We start from the raw sequence: 20142 nt of genomic DNA, 5'->3' as shown, positions 1-20142 counted from the left end.
GATCGAGTATGACGGGAAACCGAGGCGTGTTGCTTTGCCTGAAATGCTGAAAAACTGTTGAATGCTATTTCTGCACAAGTGACTTACGACAACGTTGTCATGTCTTTGTATGATTATCTTCAAACATGCATAATGTATTCAGAAACAAATGTTTGAATTCACTTTACAGTGTCTTTAATGGTTGTCACATTGAGTGCCAGTGGCAAATCCTGACACACTCCCTTTTCTTTACCACTTTTCTGTCAACTATCGACTGTATCTTTGGCTCTGTCGTTCCTCCTTCCCCGGATGGCTTGCCTCCAGGTTCTGTGCTGCAGTCTCTGTCAGGAGCTGGTGTTCATGAAATTGCTACTTGGACCTTCCAGAAGCGTGGCCCTTCAAATTTCTCTTGCAAGGATGATTTCACCTTCACTGGCTATTTCTCCGAGTCACGTGTCGTTGTCTATCACGTGGATCTGGAGTTTTTCCCCTTTGCAAAATACTTAATGTGGTCTACGCACACACCTCTCCCTCAGAAATGTAAATAGAGAGGAGAACCGAGAAGTGTTCCTGAGGCCATACAGGGTAGCTGTGTACTTTTGCATATAACCACTAAGAAGGAAGTGACAAGTGCACTGTGTTAAAGAGCGCTGTGTTCTTGCCTTGCTGGACTATAGGTCAGGTCTGCTGCTGCAGGGGTGGAGACCCACAGGCCTACCTCCTTAAGAATGATCTCATTCTGTGGCCACCACCAGATGAAGGCTGCAGAGCAGGTGTCATTTCGCCGACGTGTCTGTGGGTGTGCTGCATTTCTGCTTGTGCTCATAAACAAACGGAATGGAGCTGCCTTGCTTGGAAGACTCACTAGTGACATCTGGTGGCCAGAGCATACATAGCTTTCAAAAGAAGAAGAACAGCAAAAAAAAAGCCTGAGGTCTTCCGTGTTAACCATCCATAATTTTCTATACTACCATTCACACTCAAATTCAAAATTGTCGACAATGTCTTATTTGTAGATTAAGATTTGTCTTTGTGGAATGTCGGGAAGTACCTGGAGAAAATCTGTAACTTTCACATTCTGGTATGTGAGCAAAACCCTTCAGAATCCAGCAATGAAAATCATTTGAAGTTTTCACTTCAAAATAAAAGTGTTTTGAGATTCATTGCATGGAGAAGAGTGACGCAATCGATAAAATCTTTGCTGGACAAAGGGTAGTAGTTTGATGCCAGGTATGTGGCAGATGCTAATGAGCTCATCAAGGAGGCTGCTGGCTGCATTTCAGCCGGAGGCCAAAAGCACTGCAGTGGATTATTTTCTTGTTGCCAAAAGAGATTGTTTTCCTCTGCTGTCGACTTTTATTTGAAACAGTTGTTTGCAGGAGCGAAAATCCAAACATCCTCATCAAACTTGGCCAATACTCAGCGGGAGGAAAAAGACAAAATTCAGCCTTTGAAAGTCACTCAGGTTTACTTGTTTTCACAATATAAATAAGTCATTGGTCTTCTTTATAAAACATCAGCTTCAAAAGTGCTTCTGGTATGTTTTGTATGTCTGTGTGCAATGATGTCTTTTCTGTATTTTCCAAAAGTGGATGCAACGGTGTCAATTCAGCATGTGCTATCTGACGCGTTGCCGGGGTGTGATGTTGTCTATGATCCGGGGACTGCAATGGGTCACGTAGTGCAGAGTAGGGTCAGAGTAGTTGAAGGGGTGAGGATTGTTTGCTTCTCGTACGTTACCTGCTAACAAGTGAGGCAGACTGAAAGGAAAACAAAAGAAAAAAAGAAGTCATCAGTTTAACTTTCTCAGAAGTACAATAATCCTGTCTAGCGGCTGAAGAGTTTCAAAAATTTGGAGGCAGACATCTTCAACTTGCACAATGTGAGTCGTTACCTTTTAAAAACTGCGAATCATGCTAACTTGTGTTATTATACCTCATTTGTGGCCCAAGAGGGACAAACAGCTCTGTGTAATTTGGATGTGTCGTGATTGTCTTTCTGCGTTCAGTGTGAATTGAAATTTACACAGGAGCATGGGAACGTGGGAGGAAAACGGAGTACCAGGAGAAAATCCACGCAGGCACAGGGAGAACATGCAAACTCCACACAGGAAAGCCAGAATCGAACCCTGCAACCCTGCACTGTCAGGCTGACGCGCTAACCAGTTGACCACCAGGCCCCAATGCAGAATCCATAAGAATAGAAATAAAATGAAATTCTAAAATATTATAGATATAGGTAGATATACTTGATTTATTTTGGTTTCTTATTTGCAGATGGGATGTTTTTTTTTTTTGTTTGTTTGTTTTTTTAGGAGGGGCGGGGCATTGCTGTTTGTTCTCATAGCACAAGCTTGGAAAGATGATTTCATCCCACCCACTTCAGCATATCATGATTCAATCTAATCCAACATTGTAATCCTACAATACGAGAGCCACGCCCCTCCATTATATCCATAGGGTCTAGTTGACGTAAAACACAGAAAGCGGGCCAGTCATCGCGGGGATTATGTGCCTCTAACACCTAGCCCAGATGCCATACATCTGTCGAGACATGGACACAGCATGCAGCACAAAGTCACCTTGGACTCAAATCGGCCAGTGAGCACTGTATCCAACGTACAGAATTATTCAAACCATTCATTCAGTATACACTGGAGATATGAAACTCCAACAATGGCCTGTGATTATTACGTGCATATACCTGTATGTTTAGTTAAAAAATGACACTATTTGTTTAGCACAGGGTTCACCAATCTTTTTGAAGCTGAGAGCAACTTCTTTTGTCCCGATGTTAATCGTTTGATCCTGTCAGATCTCGCTTGTGACAATACCCGCTTGTGAAATAACACATTTGCACATATTACCTTGAAGAATGTTAGTATTATTTTGTTTTCATGAAGAATTATTATGTCAAGAACGTGAGCATCTGAATGAATTCTCACAATAATTAGGCAACAGATAATTATCAATATGCAACACTGTATTGAATGTACATGTTCAAATGATTATTTGTACGACATTCTTAAAAAAATACCATGTCCTGTCCTAGGATAGCTTTTTTTTTTTTTTTTTTAAAGAACAGGCCTGCTGCTAACGTGGTGCCCACGTGCACCATGGTGGTGACCTCTGCGTTTTGTTTACGGTACTTTAAATAATGCATTTGCCTTTCTCTTTTTTTTTTGTTTTAACAAATGAAAATAGTGTCCCAGCTAGTTATGGTAGGACAGCGGCCAGTGTTGTTACGAATGAGAAGTTATTGCGGGGCAGATAGAACTTCTGGAGCATTGCACACCACACAGCTTGCGGAGCCCTCCGATGCAATTTGCAGGTTTAATCAACAGTTGTTATATATGTCGCTCTCATGACTTACTCTCCAATCACTGTCTTCTTGCGGCAACAGCTGAAACAGGCCAGTGCAGCCAGAAGAAGCAGCATGGGGATGCCAATGCCAAGAACCAGGCCCAGTATAAGGTCTAGGTTGTCGTTGTTGTTGTTGTTGTTGTTCACGTTGTCCCTATCTGCTAAATTTGAAATACAAATGTTATTTGACACGGACTTCTTCTGCAAAGTGACAACAACACGGCATTTCTTTCGGCTTTGTTTCATTGCATATAGTATGAGAACTCATTCCTCTTTCTACTCACTTAATACGCACGACTGTGTTTCATCCACATCAGTGGTGCCATTGCACACACACCTGTAGCCTCCATAAGTGTTGATGCAAAGTGCAGGGTGCACACACACGGCCTCTTTGGCCTTACACTCATCCAGGTCTGTGGGTGGGAAGGCATTGAGCACTTTGGAGAGACAAATCTCCAACAAGACATTTTCTACTCTAGTATGACAAGACAGAGGCAGTCTGGAAATATTTGGTCAACACTCAATATATGATGATACTGCTTGTCTCACTGAAAATCATAGTGTGAAGACATTTGCAAAACTTAAACAACGTTTTTAAATCCCGAAAAGTAGTGTGTGTTTACCATCAACGTCTACTTTGCTGATGTCATAGTTGCTGCTGACTCTGGCCAGGTAGTCTCTGATGTACCAGTGAGGTGTGTCACTGGACACATTGATGCGATACTCAACTGGATGCGGACTGGAACTCTGTCCTGGATCCTTCTCACTGGCATTATAAAATTTGTTCTGGAAGCCCAGGGACAGAATGTTTACCAGCTGGAAAAAAAAAAACAAAAAACAAAGAAAAAACATATTTGTCTGTTAATTTGTTTACGATGGTCATTGTAACTTGTCACTAGCCTCCAGCAATCAGTTATTGCCACAGACCCACCAACCCACCTGCTCAAGGCCATCAGCTCTGTTACTCCTCCAATCCATAGACACACTGAACACATTGCTCCCTGTAGACACATTAACCCATCAACACCTGTGTGATGATCTTATGACCAAATATGGACATGGTTAGTATTACAATTGATCCACTAATTACCTGGAGGATTGGCAGAATCCCCTGCGCAGTTAAAGATAATTCATGTATTAGTATTATTGATGTCACAGCAAGTAAAGCTATGCAAATTGGGACCACTACCGTATTGGTCCGAATATAAGATGGTGTTTTTTGCATTGAAATAAGACTGAAAAAGTGGGGGTCGTCCTATATTCGGGGTCTAGACGTTATACCCATTCACGACGCTAGATGGCGCCAGATATCATTGAAGCGAATGCTGAACTTGACTCCCCAGGCCAAAGCGAACGCCTGTCACAAAGAATAAAAATAGAAATAGCGGTAGCACGAAGAAGAAAAATAAAAAATAGCGGTAAGAAAGAAAAGAGAAGAAAATAATAAAAGAGATAACAGAAAATGGAGAAACATAGCGACAATCTGGAGAAAAGTGGCTCGAAGACCGGCCAGGTTGACCGGCAGCTGAGGAGAAGTTGTGATGTAATTTACATTTCAAAAACCAGAAGCCATTCATTTACGAATGTGATTGGACTTTAGTTTACATATTTAAATGTTCAGATATTTGAATGAGGCAAAATAACACGCTTTTTCTCTCAAATATATTGATAGAATTATTTGTTTCAGATGTACTGTAATTATTTTCTGTAGAAAAATTAATTTTAATTTTAATTTTAAGTTTTTTTTCAAACTTGAGTCTTGAAAAAGAGGGGGTCGTCTTATAGTCGGACCAATACGGTACATTAATAGTGGTCCCAAGTACAGCAAGGATCAATTCATTACATTTGCATGTTAGTCCTTGTGAATGCTCAGATCATGAGCAATTGGACTCCAATATTGCTTTTCTTTTGAACGTACCTCTAACAAAGTAGTTTCCATTAAGGAGAAAACAGATTTTACATACCGCATCCATCAGAGTCCTTAGCGTTCTGGTATCTGCAGAAGCAGTCAACAGATCCCGGTTTGTTCTTACACTCAAATTTGGCATTGGGACATGTTGACATCTGGGCACACTCGTCTATATCTTCAGTACATTCACAGACAGCGGATTAGTTTGTGTGACGGTGGGATTCTTTCCCTCCAAGATGTTCCATACCAGTACAATTGAAGCCATCTCCGAAAAAGCCGGGTTTGCACGTGCAGGTGAAGTTTTGTTTTGTGCTGAAGCAAGTCGCATCCTTGTGGCAGGGAAAGGTAAAAGGGGGCAGGCACATGTCTGGGAAAGTACGCAGAGAAGCAAGACTGAGGAGTGAAATTGCTTGTTTGAACCTTAAGATAGCCATTTATTTGTGACTGACCATGCTCAAAGCACTTGTATCCCTGCTTTCCGTTGGACACAGTTTTATTAGGGCACTGTCCGCAGTTGAAGGTCCCGCTCTGTAAATTCGATTGACACGGTACCCCTCGGAAACATGGCTTACCTTTACACGGGTCTGCAATATTGCCACAAAACTTCCCGCTGAATCCTTTCGGGCATAGGCACCCTAATACCTGGGACACGAATGATAAGGTACATATTAGGGACTGACTGATGCAAGTTTACGACAGACACGTCAGAAGGTAGAGTATGAGGTTTTCCTCAAGTCAAGGAAAAACTGAGGACAAGTCCTGATTCCAAATCCAACTGGAATAATCAAGGATCACCATGACACTCTCAATGAAAATTGGCGCGCTTGACAAAAGAAACCATGCAAGCCCAAGCTATGACATTAGCTCCACGGTATTTCATGAATGAGCTCATATCAGTAGGTTTAGGATCACAAGTAGATCTTTCTTTCTCCAAATGCTAGCCATTTAATTACTTTGGAAAAACTACATTTTAGTCCACAGGTTTTGTCCCAATTTTTTTTTTTTGGCCGGTCTCTCTACTTTTCAACAAATTCCAGCATTGCCTTTATCCTTTGGCCTTTTTTTCAGGAAGTCTTCAGCAAACAGGCAATTGTTTTCCTTTCACCGCTGCCCTCTGGAAGTTATTGTCACTAACTGATGCTTCGTTGGGTCCATCTTAATGGATCTGTAAATTCTGTAATTCTGTCTTCAACTGCTGTTGTTTTCATTGGTGTAGCTGTTCAGTGTCTATTTGTGCGTCAGTGGGTTTCTTCCATCATCTGGAGAAATATTTTAACTGGGGATGGGCAATTTTTGTACAATGGCTGTGACTGATTTAAAAAAAAAAATCTTCTTTCTGCTTTACAATCACTTGCTTTTCTCACTTTAAAGGCTCGCTGACTTTCACGTTGTTAACACCACTGACTTTAAATGTAGTCCATACAGATAAAATCCAAAGCTGGAGCTGAGCATTGACATTCAGCACTTTAACATCAACAAAACACGCCTTTCAGACAAATGTACAAACAATGTATGGGTTATAACAAAAAGATCATCTAAAGTGTATATCCAGATCTAAGTACTGGAAATAAAACCTTTCCCTAGTCTCATATTCTATGTTTCAATATGTCATAGCTAAACGCTTTCGTTGAGGAAAGAATACGCCTAACTGTTCGAATAGTTTTGGAGGCAATTACAGCGTATATGTGAATAGTCCAATACTTTGTATGAAACATTAGCTTCTCTCAAAGGTTTACCTGGAACTTCCCTTTAAGGTGGTTTTCAATGATGCTGTCAGACAGACAGGTTCCTCCATTAAGGCAGTTGCAGATGCGGAGAATGGGGGTAAACAAGGAGCTGGAGAGCTTGTCTGTGACCTTAATCGTAAGCTTGACGGGCTTGGTGCTAAGGGGCATCCAGGTGAAGTGACCATCATCTGGATTGGAGAAAGCATGTGGACTCTGATTGGACCTCAATCATATTTTGCAAAGAGGCAGTCAGAAATTATACCACAATGAGCAAGGCCGTTAGATCCAAAATCGGAGAAGTGAGGTAACTCTACACTCAGATGAATTTTCCTCACAGATTCAACGCGCTTAGTAATTCGGTAGAGCTCAGAAGTGACTTGAGAACATACATACAATAGATGCAAACTACAGGAACAAAATGGATGCTTCCATCTCATAACAAGTCATCCATCCATCCATTTTCTAATCCGCTTATCTTCACGAGGGTCACGGGCATGCTGGAGTCTATCCCAGCTATCTTCGGGCACTAGGCGGTGGACACCCTGAACCGGTTGCCAGCCAATCACAACTCAGAACAAGTTAATAGTCTTTTATTTTGTGTTGTGCTTCAGAAACAAACTCTCATCTCCCCAGCCAACAGTTGTAAGTAGATCTGCATGCTCCCTAAACATGACTCGACCAGTTTGGGTCATCACTCATCAAGGGTAAGAAACATGCCTTTGTGTGTGTGAATGTGCGTTTTTGTGTGTCTCACCACTGCCGATGGAGGTCCGTGGGGGTCGTGGGAAGAGCATTGAATAAATTATAGGATCCCCATTAGGATCCTGGGCAATAATTTGTATGTTGACAGTAGAGTTGACCTGAGCTTGGATCAGTGTAGGTGCTGTCACGATGGGTGGTGTGTTGCCTACCAGAACAGACAGATACAGCTTATGAAATACTGTATAGTCAAAGGTAGAACTCACGGGTTCAATAATATGAAGATGTCTTACCGTATGTTTGGGCCAAATTTTTGTATTGTTTCTCTGCGTTCAGGGTTTGAAGCCCCAGGTTTGAAGTGTTGGATGCAAGACTGTCATGCACACAGCGCATGCTGCCTTGGCAGGTTCTCCTCAGATCTTCCACCACATCAGGACTGTAGTCCTCCAGCAATTTGTTGAGGGTAACTGGTTCAAATGGATCCAGTGGAGGGGAAGAGAACAGCAGGCTCTCTGGTTGTGGGACTGCCCCTATAGACATGGTTAGTACTGTAATTTAGATGTGTGGTTTGAAATACGAAATGTACCACAAATACTTTAACCGACCAAGTCCATGTAACATTCGTTCCACTAATCGCACTTGTATTACAAATGAATAGATCACAACACATGCTTAGAGTTGAAGCGATGGAAACATTTTGCTCAGAGGACAATCCAATAATGTAAATGTATCTGCAATTCACTGACAGGATAATCCAAAAAGATGCAGCTTGTCTTCCGAGGGCGGGTTATGGTCTACTGAGGACAGCAGCCGGCCATCAGACATGAGGAAGTCGTCTGAGCGGTTGGTACTCCAGAGGCCCATGAGACCCACTGTTCGGTTGTAAAAGGTCTGGGGGACTTCCAACATGGCTGCCAGCTGGCTGTGGCCTTCCACACGCCAAACCAGCACATGCAGACCAGCGGCATACAAAGCTGCGCAGCGATCCAATGAAACACAGCGCACAGCAAAGTCTCTTTCTCCCATGTGAACGACACCTGATGAACATAATTTATCACACAAAAAAAGGTTATCCGTTTCATACCACACAACGGTGTTTAATGGTGTGTCGTGTGTAGCTGTTACCAATGGTGACAACAATTTCTGCATTATCTATAAACACCCGCAGTCCTTCTCCTTTCTCTGCACATCTCCATTCAATCTGTAAAATTCAACCAAATACAAGTACAGTACATGTTTTATGCTAGGAAACTTTTTTTTTCCATAACAGTGTTGTTATTTTGAGAAGGCATCAGGCTTAATTTTTGATTAGGTTCGATGATTTGCATACTCTTAATTCTGAGCCTGTCAAATGTATGTATGGAGAAAAATTGGATTGAAAGTCTTCAAACAAAAAGTCTTCAGAAGAAAGACTCAACAATCCTTAAACTGAACTCATGAATACACCCACACGTTCATTTTTGGTATCATTTTTTCGATATACACAAGCACACTGACCTTGCCAATGCCCTGGTAGAAAGCAGCCATGCGTACCACCACTGGGAAGTTAATGCTCCCATTTTTGTGTGTGTGCAGTCTCGCAGTCTGTCCTTGGAGGGTGAAGATATTAGATCCAGTGTTGGAAGACAGCCGCGCTATCACAAACTCTCCTAGTGCCTTAAAGGAGTACTCTGTCCCATCAAAAGTGATGAAATGGAGGCTGCCATAAACTAGTGCTGCGGTGGGAAAATACAGATGATTTTGCAGCAAATGACGACAAAATTTTGCAAGAATTAAACAATTTAAAACACTATAAAAATATATTTCAATTCAATTCCACTTCTGTAGTGTTTTTCTATTTTCAAGGTCCACTTTTACAGTACTACTTTCACCTCATTCATCAACTGATAACGTGACCAGCGACAGATTCTTGCTGAAAGGTAATTGGACGAGGCTGTGGGTGAAGTGGAATTGGAACCCTCAATCATTGGTTGAGAGATTTGACAACTCAGCTGAGCCAAGCCACTCCCGGTGTTTTCTATGGATACTGTCATTCATGTTTAGTCGTTGAGCATATGCCGTACTTTACATTAAAGATGATGTGTAATTCAATCATTAATCTCTGTGTATTATGCCTGCTGTTTCAGTTGGCTGTGTATGAATGTTTTTCCTCTAAAAAAATAAAATAAAATCTGCAGCTACTGTGTGAGGCGTTGACAGTTTAAAATAAAATATTTACAACAAAGAGAACCCATTACCGACACCCTGCGTTGCGCTGTTGCCTAGCTTGGAGCCATTCAAATTGGCCCAGCTATAACCTCTGCAGCGGTCGATTGGCCGTTTTTTGAGGTAAAGGTGACAAAGAGGAGACTCAATGCAACACCACTGGAAAGGTAGAAGATCTTCAACTGGAGATAGAAAAAAAAATGACAGCACATTTTGTATAAGAGAGCCTGATGTCATATAGTTCCGTATACATCAATACTGCACACGATCGCACTAATGTCAGCTGTCTGCAACTTCTTTTACTCTGATTACATTGCAAGCACACCAAATTAATTAGTCAGCTTCCTGAAATTCTATGCATGACTCCTTAAAATGTGGCTACTGTACAGTATGTCTCAGGCATGCTCCTTACATAAATTAATTTAAGACCATTTTGGTTTGGGAGGCATTGAGCTCATAATCATTTCACTCCTAAATATTTTTTTCTCCAAAACGCAATCACTGAATGCAATCTTTGCCTAAAATACAATGGCATGCATTACCGATATGTTTCTGGGTACTTTGTCTTGAGAAGTAGCGCTCATTGTAACCTGCCAACAGAGGCCCCTGAAGATCATACACACATCTCTTTCCGGATCCATATTTGTTGGCAAAAAATGAGCGGAAGATGTGGCCCCCATCACCACCCCATCTCTGACCCCTCAACGTCTTCAGCTGTGATCCTTGTTCAGCGGTATCTTGCAAAAAGGACAAATCTTTTAGAGCCTGAGCGCGGGTACAGTGACACAAGGGTAAGCCGTCAGTCCAGTCAGCAGGATCAGGCTCCTTCATTGCCCATGCCTGGCACATCAGTCCTGGGTTCGCCTCAGACTCATGAGGTCCACTTAAATCATAAACAAGCTTGCCAAACTTCCCCAAAGGCCCTCTCACTTGTTGCGGCCTGTATCTTCCCCCTGGGCCAAAAATGTTTCCTGGGGGAGTAGTGGGCTCTTTGTGGGTGCTTTTGCCATCCATATAGCCGATAAGGGCGTCATGATGTTCTCTCTGGCCCGGGCCCCATCTCATCTCCCCGTATTGCAGGAGGGCAAAGGACTGTACTCCATCTGTGGTCAGAATACACTGGAAAGTGTTTGTCTGTAATGAACACACATCGTGTAGGTTAATGAACACGTTTCATTGCTTTGTGAAGGCTTCTACGCTTCTGTCATATGTACCGGCAATGTGTGCATGAGAGAGACATCATCAGGCTACAAGAAATTGTCTAAATTCATTTCACCAAGGCGATCAGAAAATTACACTTGTCGATCAAAACTTGCAATCAGAGTTGGCTTTATGTGTTCTCAAATGTATTTTTGATGTTGATTTAAAAAAATGTCTTTTCATTTTTTTTTTTTTTTTAAATTGACCTACTAGATAAAAGCTTGCGTACTTTTACCATGCATTTGTTGTAATTTATAGTATGATTAGGAACATCTGCTTTAGAAAAATGAGGGCAGATTCAGAATCAGCGCCCCCAAAAATTCCACAAATGTTTATTTGCATCTCTAATTTAAAAAAAAAAAATTAAAAGTGGGTTGACAATTGTTGAAGCTCACCCTGTTTCCTTCTTGAGTTCCTGAACATATACTGTATCAGATTTGCATTTAAGGGAACAGACCACGATTTCACACTGAGTACATTGACTCTTGTCAAATGAAACCAGATATTGATTACATTATATTTATAAATCATTTAATTTCAGGGTCGAACGGAATGATCTGTTTGGATGGAGCCAATAGCAGAGGTGGCCAGCATCATATGGAGATGTTTATGGCAGGAAAAAAAAACGTTTTTTTCCAAATATGACTTTGGCTATTATTTTAGGAAGGTGACAATATGTTGTCTGTATGCAGGGCAACAGAAAATAAACTGTATTTCTTTCGTTGGACCTGCCTCAAGGGGGCGCATTTGTTCAATTTATTAATTCCAGAAGAGCAGACACATTAAAAGTGACCAGCTAACGATAACAAGCTTCTGATGTTAATCTTGGCTTTGGTATGCATACCAGTTATATGTTCAATTTCAAGGACACCTAAATAGATGTCTAGTTTTATTCAAGCGTTGTTTTCGTGGTTAGGAGTATTTTGCCATACAATTACTGATGTTACCTCTGACTGATTGATCTTCTGGTAAGACACAGGCATTACATGGTCCCAAGTGATTTTGAGGATCCAAGAAGGACTGAATGCAGGTTTTCCTCTCTGGCTTTGAAATGTGGAAACATCAATGGCTGTGCGATTGAGCACTATGTGAGAGTACACGTCGGCCATATCGGACTCATGGTATTCCTGTAAAAAGAAACAATGAGAGGATGAAATACTAGAGCTCTCAAATATTCTTTTTCAACGTTTTTCCCAGCCTTCAACTCCGAATGACATCAAACCTTGTAGAATAAACGTCCATCGCCTTGGGTGAGGTCAGCATCATCCCAGAACACCGCCAAGAGAGACACGTTCATATCAGTTGGAAACCCAGCGGCTAATGGAGCTGGAAACAGATACTGCTCATTCTCAGCAGCAGACTGAAATTGGACAAGGCCATTGTCAGAGAACTGGAACAGAAAAGGAAAAAAAAAGCACAGAGCTCAATGAAAACTGTCACTTTTATTGACTGTTCAATAAATTATGAAAAATATCATATTGATGTAGTTTTAACCATATCTTTTTAAATCCAAGTTGAAGAGTAAATGCTGATCCGATGCAGTGGCAAGAAAAAGTATGTAAACCCTTGGGAATGAACTGGATTTCTGCTCAAGTCTGTCATAAAATGTGATATGATCTTCAAGGTACAGCATTGTCAAACTAATGCAAAATAATTACCGTGGATATAAAACGTCTACATACCCATTTTTCAAATGCCAGGTTATAAGACATCAAGGCAAATAAGAGAAGTATAACATAGATCATTGAAGTTTTCCACCTTCAATAGGACCTATAACCTGTATAACTAAACTGAATTAACATATGTTTGAGTGGGGAAGAGAACTGCGCACACTGTCTCATAAATGGCCATGTCCAGAATTAACCAGAATCAACCAGTCACATTCAAGCTTATGTTAAATGGAGGTCAACGCACATCGTCCCCCATTTAAAGTGCCTCTGGTTGACCACAAACAAAGTTTAGTGATTCTAGAAGACTTTTGCTGACATCTATTTTGCTTTCTCGGGAAGCCTGAAGTTTTTTGCAACCGTAAGGCAGGTGCAAACCCAAACAGGTGCACACAGCAGTGCCAGGGTGCCACAGGCAGAAAAAAATGCCACTTGTGCAAACATTTGTGAAAATGTCAACAAAAAAAAATTCTAGGGTTGACTCGGAGCCGGTCACAAGAAGGAGAAATGTCATCGGAAACCCTTTCATGCATTTCTGTGCATCTGCGTCGTTTCAGTGCATGGTGACAATTGGTGCCGGTCTCTCCCAGTGAAAGCACGTATAGCCAACTGCCACACACAAATATATGCGGGGAGGGGGGTTTAAATAAATAAAACACGACTCTTCTGTGGTGGCTGGCTTCCCTAAAATTATCAGAGCTACATTTTTCTTTGTTGTAACTCAGTTTGTTTGTTTGCCTGTCCTACTTGACTTCCTGTTCCACCACTTCAAACTTCATTTTGGCACGCATGATATTTGAGATCTGTGGTGTTTGTTTAAGCAAATTATTTTTCTCTATTGATCTCGTTACCATGCAGTCTATCCATCCATCCATCCATTTTCCAACCCGCTTATCCTCACAAGGGTCGCGGGGGGTGCTGGAGCCTATCCCAGCCGTCTTCAGGCAGTAGACGGGGGGGGACACCCTGAAGCGGTTACCAGCCAATCGCAGGGCACACAGAGACGAATAACCATCTGCGTTCACACACACACACCTTGGGAGAATTTCGAGTGTTCAATCAGCCTGCCATGCATGTTTTTGGAATGTGGGAGGAAACCGGAGTACCCAGAGAAAACCCACGCAGGCCCGAGGAGAACATGCCAATTCCACACAGGGGGGCCGCAGCTGGAATTGAACCCGGTACCTCTGCACTGTGAGGTCGACGCGCTAACCACTGGCCCACCGGGCCGTGACCATGCAGTCATCCAGGTTATTCCAAAGAACTTTTTCTTGCAACTCTGTGAGATTTCCTCTTTTGGCAAACTTACATAAATTCTGTCAGATAATTTCCCCATGAATGGAAAACCTATGGGTGGTTTGATGTATGGAGACGTTCCATCTTGTGTGTCCATGTGTATTCTTGTATCACCAACTTCTGCTCCAAATGGGTACAGGTTGCTCTCTGTTGGTGCAATTCAAAGTGTTGATCAGGGCAACTGTTAAACCTACGTGCATTAACTTTATGTTCGTCCAAACTGACACATATTACAATATGTGAAAGGAGTTTTTGAAATAAAATTCAAACAGCGTATAGGCTGAAACATTATCTGTAGCAATTGGCTTTGATATCTTTAGCGTACCAGAAACATGTATACAATGGGTTGCAGGTATGGAGAAAAGGATTTCAAGATAGCATATTGTTCAATATTTCAAATAGAAATACCTACATTCCAATAAATGAAATTGAAATAACTCTGAAATTGCACATGCTCTGAGACACACGCATCGAGGCATATGGTTATGTGGACAAGTAAAAAAAAAAAATCAAAATGAATGATAATAAATGTATAGCTAACCATTCCAAATCATGTCGCAGACTATATTTTCCTCTGGACAGGAGCATGTGTAAGACCCTGGCAGATTTGTACAAGACGTTTGCCCAGGACATGTCACGGGTGACACACATTCATCAAAGTCCACACATCCTCGTTTTCCATGACCATTGTCTTTGGTTGCATTCCAGCCCTGACTGCAGGTACATTTGAAACCTCCTACATGATTGGAGCAGGTGGCAGCAGAGTGACACTGCCCATTGGCCTGTTGGCATTCGTCAAGGTCTACACAGTAGGGTCCAATACTCACAAAGCCGTGGACGCATACACATACAAATGACCCCGGGGTGTTGTGGCACTGAGCTACGGGTTGGCACGGATTGGTGAATGCCACACACTCGTCCACGTCTTCGCACCATGAGCCATTTCCTGCGAAGCCCAGAGGGCAATGGCATGAAAAGGAACCGCGGTTATTCCAGCAACGCGCCAAGGAATGGCAAGGTAAATCCTCACATTCATTGGTGTCGACACACATTCTCCCCTCCTCATGGTATCCCAAAGGACAAATGCAGGTGTATGTTCCAGGAACATTGGTGCACACCTGATCAAGGCGACAGGAGGTGTTATAGCTGCATTCATCGATATCTTCACAACCCAACAGAAAGGAAGTGTACCCAGGATAGCACTCGCAGATGAAGGATCCCGCCGTGTTATTACAGAATGAGTGCTCAGGGCACAAGCTTATCGGGCCTTGACATTCATCTTTATCCTGACACTTGCTGCCATTTAGAATAAAGCCCTCATGGCAAGAACAACTGTAAGAGCCGGGGGTGTTGATACATGTCGACTGAGGCGGGCACGCTGTTGAGTTGCGTGAGTCTGAGCATTCATTGACATCAACACATGTTGTTCCATTACTCCAAAATCCGGTCATACACTCACAGTAATATGATCCGATTGCATTACTGCATGCGCCATTGTTGCAAATGTTCTCAAGATGAGTTTCATTGCACTCATCGATGTCCATGCATAAGTCGTCGACGAAAGAAAATCCAGCATCACATATACATTGGAAGCTTCCATTGGTGTTGATGCATGTGCTACGTTCAGGGCAGGTGGAGTTGCTCTGGCACTCATTAATATCCTCACAGGCACTGCTTTTGTTTTGGTAACCTTCCCAACACTTGCAGAAAAAGGATCCCACTGAATTCAGGCAGCTAGAGGAATCAGGGCACTGAATTCGGCCAAGGGAGCATTCATCTACATCTACACATGCGGATCCATTGCCAGAGAAGCCGGAGTCACAAATACACGTGTAGCCGCCATTGACGTTGCTGCAAGTGCTGTTGTCTCGGCAGGTGAAGTTCCCCATTGCACATTCGTCCATGTCCTGACAGTGTGTCCCATTGTCAAGAAAACCTTGCCAACATTCACAGAGGTAGGAGCCATTAGTGTTGAAACAGGAGGAGAAGCTCGGGCATACTGGACCTTGGAATTGGTCACATTCATCCACATCGGCGCATTCTGAGCCATCGCCTCGATAGCCATCTTTGCACTGACAGTAGAAGGAACCCTGATAGTGGTGGCACTCGGCGAGGGGATGACAGATGGAACTGGTGTTGAGGCACGCATCTTCATTCACACAGGTCCCCTTGTCATATACCAGGCCAAAAATACACATGCAGGTGTAGGAGCCAATGGTGTTGCCGCATGTCATATTTGTGCTACAAGTGGTATTCTTTTGGCATTCATCGATATCCTCACAATCAAAGCCATCCCCCTGATAACCATCCTGGCACTGGCAGTCGTAATCTCCGTATGTGTTGTGGCACAAAGCCTGGGCACTGCAGTTGTGCGGCAGGGTGGAATTGTGCTGGCATTCGTTTACATCTTGGCACTGAAAACCGTCACCCTCCATGCCAACGGGGCAGTCACAGATGAAAGATCCGGGTGTGTTTGTGCAGCTGGCAACGTTATGGCATCCTCCATTTTGGACTTGGCATTCATCAAAGTCTATAATTCATCCAAAATGGGACATTGTCAGGGAAGCGGTCCCACATGGAGATGAACAAATCTCTCAAGAGAGTAACTAGAATGGAGCAAAATCGTCATAATGTGCAATGAATGGGGAGTTGACACTTACCAGAGCAGTTCTTGCCATCACCTGTGAAGCCACTGAGACAGAAGCAGACATGACTTCCCACTGTATTTTCACACTGAGAAAAGTCACTGCACTCATGTCGTCCTGTTTCACACTCATTTACATCTGACAGAAAAGGGGAGAAAGCAAAAGAAAGAATGAAAAAGACGGTTAGATACATATGAAAACTCTAGGGGAATCTGAGAACACAAATGTATGGAATATCATACATTTGTATGATTTTGAATTTCTAACCACCATAGGTGATTTCAGCATGCCGCACAACGAGCAACGTGGCTGGATCTGACTGAGATGTTTGCAGGTTCTGCAACTCTATTCATGAGTGCCCAGAAGCTTTGCCGCTATTCCAAATTGATATCACTGGGGAGCACCGTCTCACTATCGCAGATGTTGCGGCTATCTGAAATGCCTTGTTGTCTGCACGTGAGTTGTTGTTCACAACAAAAACAAACTGTTGAGCTTGTGGGTATGATTTACCAATGCAGTATGTAAAGTCAACATACTTATTATGTTTTCAAAAAAATAATAATTATAGTTTCAATTTCAAATATACCTGTAGCTAAAAAAAGCAAAGTGTGGAGAGTCTTGCATGGAAATAAATTAATACAGTCACTGAATGCGGTGATCATTGTTGTACTTTGCAGTAAGTTGGTACTTGTGCAAGCGTCATTACCTATTAGCGGGTGTGAATTGCCAACTCTTTTTTTGTTTTGTTTTGTTTTTTTGTTTTTTTTTGTTTGTGCAATTGTCCAATTTCCTTGAGTTTAGTCGCACGGCACAGTATAAGTATTGGTCTTTCCATTGCTTTTGTGTTTTATATTTCATTTTGGGGAAAACAATAATCATAATAACAACAATGCAAGAGGTAGAAATATTTTCAATGTTTGTCTTACCAGCACACTGAGTTCCGTTCATAATGTAGCCTTGCTTGCAAACACAAGAATATGAACCAGGGACATTTGCGCACTCAAAGTCATTTTCAGGACAAATGTTTTCCCTTTGGCACTCATCGATATCAAAGCAAGTCAGCCCATCACCGATGTAACCCAGGTCACACACACATTGATGTCCAGAAGGTGAGGGGTGGCATAGGCCACTCATGTGGCACCCCGGGTCACAGACCGGACTTGGTGGCACGCAAGTGTCATTCAGGGCGACTGTACCATTCAAACATGAGCAAACGTGTGCTCCGGGGGAGTTGACGCATTTTGAGAAATCTGGACAAATGGCATCCGGGAGGAGGCACTCGTCCACGTCCTGGCAGGAGAAGCCATTACCGTCGAACCCCTGCTGGCAGGAGCAGAAGAAGTCCCCGATAAAGTTGATGCATAGTGCCCGTGGATGGCATGCGTCCATCACAGAGCACTCGTCGATGTCATCACACTGTGTGCCGTTGACCGCAAAGCCTCGCTTACAGGTGCAGGTGTGGGAGCCGACTGTGTTGAGGCACGTGGCATTAACATGGCAAGGATTCTCTTTACACTCGTCGATATCGACACAGTCCATTGTGGCGGCAGGGCGGTAATATCCAGTCTGGCAAGGGCATTCGTACGAACCATCAACGTTCCTGCATTCTTCATTGACACCACACGGATTTTCCTGTGTCGCACACTCATTTACATCCTGGCAGAGAGTCTGGTTCAACAAGATGAATCCCCTTTGGCACAGGCAAGCGAAAGAGCCAAGGTTGTTCACACATGTAGCCTGATTTCTACAGCCTCCGTTATCCACCAGACACTCGTTCACATCACTGCACTGGATCACGCCGTCTCCAGAGTAACCCACCTGACAGGTGCAATTATAGATGCCGGGCAGGTTAGTGCAAAGTGCGTTGACGTGGCATTGAGTAGAAATGGAACATTCATCCACATCCACACACGTGAGGCCGTCTCCCCTGTAACCTCCCGCGCACTGGCATGTGAAGGAACCGGGTGAATTAGTGCAGACAGAGTAGGGGCTGCAAGGGCCTGCTGCACATTCATCCAGGTCACGACATTCAGAATTCACAAAGATGAAACCGCGACCGCAGTCGCAGAAATGTGACCCATTGGTGTTGACACAGGTAGTTGTAGGAGGGCAGATGCTTGGTGTTACACACTCATTAACGTCCTCACACAATCTACCATCTCCTTCAAAGCCCTCCAGACAGGAGCACTCATAACTGCCAAGCCTGTTAATACAAACAGAATTGAGATCACAGTCATTGTCCTCATTGCATTCATTGATATCAACACACGTCAGGCCATTTCCGACAAAACCGCTGTTGCAGTTACATCGGTACGACCCAATTGTGTTCAAACAGTCTGCATAGAGACTACAGATGTTGCCTGCACATTCATCAATGTCCACACAGCTCCGGCCATTACTTTCAAAGCCGTTGCTACACGTGCAGCGATAAGTACCAGGTAGATTTTTACAGCCCTTGTAACCAAACAAGGATGGGCACACCTGCGGAGTCTCTGAACATTCATCGATATCGAGACACAGGTAGTTCCCGTTGCCCTTATAGCCTCGATTACAGGTGCAAACGTAAGATCCGGGGTTATTGGTGCAGGTTGCATTCCAATGGCAAATATTCGGGTTCGTGCATTCATTTTTATCGGTGCACTTGAAGCCGTTTCCCTCAAAACCGACTTTACATCGGCACTGGCGTCCACCCTCAAAGTTGCTGCAGAATGCGTTGGCGTGACAGCCGCCGTTTTCTTTCTGACACTCGTCAATATCCTGGCAGTTAGTCCCATCTCCGGTGAATCCACTCAGGCAAAAACAATTGTAGCTGCCAAGGGTGTTGTTGCAGCGGGCCTTCGGATGACAACTGTGCAGGCCGCCGAGGCATTCGTCAATGTCCCCGCACAGAAGACCATCACCCTGGTAGCCCATTGCACACACGCAGGTGAAGTTGTTTTGGACTTTTAGACACTCCGCCTGTTGATGGCACTTGCTGCCTGCCGCCTCGCAATCCTTCAGGTCAGCAACTGATAAGAAAACGATATAGAGAGAAGAAGGTAACAAATGAAGAATCCAATTATTTGGGGAAAATAGTGTGTTTTTAGCATAAATGAGGTGACTGTGAGTTTGTTCACCTGCAGAGGAGTACTTTGGCATTGCCAAGAGAGTGATCAGCCACAAGAGTGGGAACCTGGAAGGGTAAGGAAAAGACTCAGAAAGAAATGTCTGAAATCTTTTCAAAACAAAGTGGAGGGGTTATATTCTTACAGTATGACAGTATATTTAAAAAAATAAATAAATACATGAAAGAAAGGGGTCCTTCCATACAAAGAATGCCAACATGCTCTGCTTCTGAAATTCAAAGTCAAGAATTGACCAAAAGGATGAGCATTTGTTACATTTCTTTTTCACACCATTAAAAAAAGACTGTGGATCATTTTTTATGGCTCTGACGGCTCTGCAGAAAAACAT

The 20142-nt window shown here is 43.0% G+C and overlaps 2 protein-coding genes across 2 annotated transcripts; both read right to left on the bottom strand.

Moving 5' to 3' along the window:
* Positions 1-145: 145 nt before the first annotated feature.
* On the bottom strand, positions 146-9383 carry LOC109523200 (mucin-like protein). The gene is made up of 14 exons (XM_019882195.1): positions 9174-9383; positions 8423-8877; positions 7970-8206; positions 7732-7884; positions 6987-7165; positions 5700-5892; positions 5498-5617; positions 5306-5425; positions 4432-4452; positions 4281-4342; positions 3965-4157; positions 3626-3754; positions 3352-3502; positions 146-1739 (listed from the first exon to the last, which is right to left on the bottom strand). Exons 2-14 carry the CDS (start codon positions 8823-8825, stop codon positions 1598-1600), a joined length of 2103 nt encoding a protein of 700 aa, XP_019737754.1. The 5' UTR covers positions 8826-8877; positions 9174-9383; the 3' UTR covers positions 146-1597.
* Positions 9384-16872: 7489 nt separating this feature from the next.
* Positions 16873-19856, bottom strand: LOC109523050 (latent-transforming growth factor beta-binding protein 2-like). Its single transcript, XM_019881886.1, has 4 exons — positions 19806-19856; positions 17845-19697; positions 17616-17649; positions 16873-16901 (listed from the first exon to the last, which is right to left on the bottom strand). The coding sequence occupies exons 1-4, from the start codon at positions 19825-19827 to the stop codon at positions 16873-16875; spliced, it is 1938 nt and encodes a 645-aa protein (XP_019737445.1). The 5' UTR covers positions 19828-19856.
* Between the last annotated feature and the right edge of the window lie 286 nt (positions 19857-20142).

The sequence above is a fragment of the Hippocampus comes genome, unplaced genomic scaffold (genome assembly GCF_001891065.2).
Source record: "Hippocampus comes isolate QL1 unplaced genomic scaffold, H_comes_QL1_v1.1 scaffold36, whole genome shotgun sequence".
NCBI lineage: Eukaryota > Metazoa > Chordata > Actinopteri > Syngnathiformes > Syngnathidae > Hippocampus > Hippocampus comes.
The sequence above is the reverse complement of the archived record's forward strand: the minus strand, read 5'-3'. Positions and strand labels throughout refer to the sequence as shown.